At 44.1% G+C, this 5,568-nt stretch overlaps 1 protein-coding gene and 1 non-coding gene across 2 annotated transcripts; both read right to left on the bottom strand.

Moving 5' to 3' along the window:
• Positions 1-4,239: 4,239 nt before the first annotated feature.
• LAESUDRAFT_665193 (uncharacterized protein) lies at positions 4,240-4,881 on the bottom strand (the record flags this gene model as incomplete). Its single annotated transcript, XM_040905172.1, has 4 exons — positions 4,240-4,362; positions 4,422-4,562; positions 4,624-4,776; positions 4,837-4,881. Coding segments are annotated over 4 exons (462 nt in total), but the record flags the coding sequence as incomplete, so codon positions are not given.
• A 616-nt stretch (positions 4,882-5,497) lies between these two features.
• Positions 5,498-5,568, bottom strand: LAESUDRAFT_t91. Its single transcript has one exon. It is a non-coding gene; the product is annotated as a tRNA-OTHER (tRNA).

Here is a 5,568-nt window from a genome sequence, read left to right as displayed (position 1 = left end):
GCTTTGTGACACTGCCTATTGGCTAGGTGACAAAGTGATGCCACTATCTTGAGTGGCAAATTGGGTGCTTGCTAGCTTGAGGGAGCCTATTGTGGGCCAAAGGATTCCTTTCTGGGCAAGTGGCCTGGTGTCACGTGACCAACACTGACAACTTCCAAATAGGGCAAGTGGCCAGTGTCACATGACTGGGTGGCTGAATCATGGACGCTTGGTAGTTATGTGGTAGACACGGTCGTATCCGCAATGTATGTGGTGATATTGTGCTGTTTATCCAAGTATCCACTTTGTGAGACCAATATGAAGGTTGACATCTAAATAACCACTTGTGGTTGCCAAATGAGGACTTTAATGATGCAAAAAGAAAGGTGCCACCTAATACTGTGAAAGCTTGTCAGTGGACAATGAACTGTTGAGGTGAGCCTTCAAGTATTGTTGAACAAAGTCAAGACTTACGATTTCATGTCTTTCATGACATGATCCCACAACAATTGTGTTACCTCTTAAATAACGAGGTTAGAACTATGATGCTTGCATGGTGAACAAATACTCATCATATCCTCACCTTGATCAGGCAGTTGCACCATCTCAATATCCTCTTGGTCATTGTTGCCATCCTTGTTGCCAGTTTCCCCCTTCCAGTCCATGTCGTTGCTCATATCCTGGTTCAACAGAGACTTCTTCACCTTCTTCATGCATCACTCCTCTAGGTGAATCTTGTCTTCATGATTGTCATCCTTCACCATGTTGTGCATGTTTTTAATGTTCTTTATGCCGTGCCTCTTTCTCCTTAGGCCTATGTTCTTCTTGGAGGTGATTTCAATCTCTATCACTCCTTGTGGTCATGGACAGGCAGAGTGCCCTGATCTGCATCCCCTGTCTCTGATGCCTTCACCTGGTGGGCTGAGGGTGAATCTTTTATGTTGCTTAATGATCCTGACCAACCAACCCAAATGGTCAGTGGAGAGCTTGCCTCTGGTTCCATTATTGATCTGATTTGGGCCTCCACTTCTGCATCCTTCCAAGTTCACAGCTTGTCTGCCACTGCAGCACCTTTTAACTCTGACCACACCCTTTTTATGGTCACCATCACTTATGTGACCCATTCATTGACAGTAAATCTGGTTTTTTTTTTCACATTGACATATCCAGACAGGATGAGTGGGAGTTGTGCTTCACCCATAAGCTAAGTCTTCTCCCTCCTTTCCTCTCCTACTCATTCCTGGCTAATCTTGACCATGGCACAGAAGCCATCATGGCTGCCCTGTCTATTCTATTACTAACACCACTATTTTCCTCAGATGCACCCATGTCCACCAAGACTCAAAGCTATGGTGGAACAACACTTGTGACATTGTGCACATGGCAGTCCAGAATGCCTCCACTGCTGAGTATCAAGAATCGTTCAAGCAGGCTGTCTCTCATGCCATTCAAGAGGCCTGCAAGGATTGGTTTCAGATGACCCTGTCAAGGCTACAACACACTGATCCATGGTGCCTCACTAGATGAATCAAAGACATGTAACAACCACCACTACCCATCATCTGTCTTGATGATGAAGTTGACACTCTGCCTCTGGATGCAGAATAATTTCTCACTCATTTTTGTTTCCCTTCCTCCCTTTCTTTACCTCATTTATCTCACCTCTTCACTGGGTCACCACCCCCCTCACTGCCCAGGCCACCTCCTGCTTGAATCTGAGGTGACTGCTGCTATTGACATGGTGTTCAATTACTCTGCCACTGGCATCTCAGGCATGTCATGGAGACTGCTTAAGTGAGTCTGGCAGTCAGATGCATGCAACACCATCTTTACGTTCCTTTCTTCTTTCTTGCAGGTGGAGTATCTCCCTTTTACTTTGTGAGAGGCTGTCATGGTCTAACTTCCTAAACCTGAAAAGGATGACTACACAGTGCCTAAATTTCACTGTCCTATTGCACTGCTCAAGATCCTTAGCAAGGTACTGGAAAAGGTGATAGCACAATGGTTCAACTATCAGATTGATGCTCATAACCTGATCCCTGAATCTCAATTCGGAGGCTGCAGCCAACACTTGATTGTCAATGCTGGCCTCACCCTCACCCATCATGTTCGCATGACATGGGAAAACAGTTTCTCTGCTTCCTTGCTTTGCATGGACATTGAGGGCTGCTATAATAATATACATCATAACATTTTCTACTTCTCTCTTTAATTCATAGACAATAAGGTCCACTGAACCATGTCTTTTCTTGACTCACACACCGTGTGTCCCAAACTTCAATCAAAACTGGGACTGTCCTATCTGGTCACTGCCCTGAGCATCTTTCAGGTCTATCCACTCTCATCTGTGCTTTCTACTATCTACTTTTCTCCTCTTTACTTCTCTCTCAACTGTTTGTTCATCCATAACAGTCTTTCATGAACTATGTGGATGATTTCATGCTCCTTATAGTCTCTTCTTCCCTTAACAAGAATGTGTCTGTCATGCAACATACCCTACCTTTGGTGAGGCAGATGCTGCACCAGCTCGGACTCTCTATTGGCATGGCCAAAACTGAACTAATTCATCTCACTTCTCTCCGATGCTCTCTTGATGCCAACCCCAATCTGATTATTGACTGGAAAGGGAGGCAGGAGCATATTCAATCAGTTCCTTATCTGAGGTGGCTGGGGCTTTGGCTTGACTGCCATCTCTCCATTCATTATCACATACATATCATGGCAGCATGAACAATGTTTTGGGTCATGGCTTTCTGCATGCTGGCTAACATCTAGTATAAAATAACCATCGCTTCAGCCTACCTTCTGTATTTGACTACCATTTTATCTGTGCTCACTTTCAGTAGCCCAGTGTGGTATGACCTAAGGGGTCAGCATTCTATATACCAGCCACTTCAGTGCATGCAAACTGATGCACTTCTTTAGTTTCTGGGTGCCTGACAATCCACACCTCAAGTGGCCATAAACCTAGTATCCAGCATCCTCCCCATGTGGCAGCAGCTAGACTGCCTCCATGGACTGGGTCTGACAAGGCTCCTCATCATCTCTATTAACCACCCCTCGGTGCTCTGCCTGGGCATGAACATTTCTGTGAACTCACTCACTTTCACCCTCCTCAACCTGAACATTTCTGGTCAGTGCATGATCACCATAGTCAGCATTCTCGAGCATGAGCTTCTAATCACAGCTGTTCAGCTTGACCCATTTCTACAATTGCCATGGCAACCAGCCCATCCCTGGGGCAACTGCATCACCATTGTCCTTTCAGCCCCCACCAAGGATGCATCTTTAGACTATTTATATCATTTCCTTTTACCTTTGCTTTGCACTTCGTTCTCTTCTTTTCTTACCCTTTGAGTTTTCACAGATGGCTCCCATATGGCTAACCCTGATATGCCTCCACAGAATTGGTGTGCAGGTGCAGGTGCATGCTTCTTTCATTAGAGGGTCTTGAAATATGAGCATGCTTGAGGCATGGGTTATCATGCAAAGATATATATGGCTGAGCTGTATGTGATGGCTGCAGTTTCTAGTCATCTCAGTGGCTTCCTCAAAACCTATCCCAAGATCTCGCACATCTACCTCTGTGCAGACCGCTCTTTCAGTCATCTTTTTCACTTCATTTTGCAAGTTGACCTTCATGCGCTGTTCTGCCTTCTCCTTGTTTTTGAATAAGATGCAATGCTGTCAACATCACTTATACATAAGCTTTAAACACTTACACTTTTCGCCATCTTTGCCTTTTTTTGTCATGCTTATCATGGGGCTTAGTGCTAGCACCTTCATTATGGAACTTGGTCATAGCATCTTCAACAACTTTCTTGTCAGACTTAGCGACAGCATCTTCAATGTCTTGGTTGTTGAACTTAGAGGGAGCATGCTTAATGTCTTCGTTGTCAGACATATCCGACAACTTTTTATCTCTGAATACCTTTTTTCAGAGTTTTTCAAGCTTATCAGTGGGCAATGAACTGTTGAGGTGAGCCTTCAAGTATTGTTGAACAAAGTCAAGACTTACGCTTTCATGTCTTTTATGACATGATCCCACAACAATTGTGTTATCTCCTAAATAACGAGGTTAAAACCATGACACTTGCATGGTGAACAGATACTTACCATATTCTCACCTTGATTAGACAGTTGCATCATCTCAATATCCTCTTTGTCATTGTTGCCATCCTTGTTGCCAGTTTTCCTCTTCCAGTCTATGTCATTGCTCATGATCTGGTCTAACAGAGACTTCTTCACCTTCTTCATGTGTCACTCCTCTAGGTAAATGTTGTCTTCATGATCGTCATCTTCCACCATGTTGTGGCTTCCAGCCTGGCTCAGAAAGTAATTGATCACCTCTGGGAATATAATATTTGTGATGAGCATGCCAATCTGGAAATCAAGTACCATGTCACTGATGTGGTCAACCCTCCACTGCAGGATGCACTTACATGGTACAGATCATCTTCATTCTCAAAGAAGTTAAAGAAACTGCCTCCCTTGAATAACATATCATCATCATCATCATCCATCACCTGTGGGTGCAGCTTGGTGAGATTATTCAAATCATCCTTCCAGTCGATCTTCTGGGCCTGGTTGTTGTAAGATATACAATTAGCCTGGCAGCATTGGAATAGTTGGGATTGCTTTTACCTTAGGTCCAACGTCGTGTTCCCATGAGAACTCAAGCATTGATTGTGTAATGCCATTGGAATCAGGCTGATTGTCATCCTCTACAGGATGTGGCATATAGCGGTACTCCTTCTTCAACACCTTGTTGAAGAAATACAGATTTTCCTTGAAGTGCTGTACATGTTATTGGTCAATGACCATGCGTCTGCACAACATGTGGCATGTGCCACTCACAAATTCTAGCATGAAACACCACAACTTCACAGAATCTCGCACAATCTAGACATTCTTCAGATAGGGCTGACGGGTGGATAGCACATGAAAGCAGGGCCAGGAACACAGGTGAGTGGCAAATTCATGGGCAGAAAAGGAGGAGATAGCTGGTTGCCTGCACCAGGCTTGAGGGGATCGCTTTTGGCTGGCCTGCACAGGTCAAAGGCATTCAATGACAAATTCATGCAGTTTATTTTGAAAAAAAGCCACACTGGAGATCTGAGTCAAACTCTGACATTATTCCTGGTGGTGCCTTGCTTGACCCCCCCCTCCCCTAGCACATAAAAGCCATGAAGAAACAGAGAGGGAGCAATTCAGAGAAGCAGAGAGGAGACTGTGTTGAGGTGATGTAAAGATGACGATGACAAGGAGGGCAACAATGATGATGAGGGTGACAACAGCAAGAAGGGCAACAAGGATGAGGAGGACGACGACAAGTGACAATGCTGATGCGGCATGCCACAAAAACATTTCACTGGCAGTTATTTAAAACTAAAACAAAAATGCCTAGTTGAGATTATCACTTGCCCATAATGGTAATTTGAAAATACAAGAATTATTGATAATTCTCAAATACCATAGCTCAAAACAAATAAAGTGAGTTGTGAAAAGCGAAAAAGAATGACAGGCCAGGGACTCAAACCCTAAATCTTTAACTCAGAGACTAACATGTTACCACTACACCAATCTGCC

Source organism: Laetiporus sulphureus, assembly GCF_001632365.1.
Source record: "Laetiporus sulphureus 93-53 unplaced genomic scaffold LAESUscaffold_72, whole genome shotgun sequence".
NCBI lineage: Eukaryota > Fungi > Basidiomycota > Agaricomycetes > Polyporales > Laetiporaceae > Laetiporus > Laetiporus sulphureus.
This window is presented reverse-complemented; position numbering and strand designations above follow the sequence as displayed.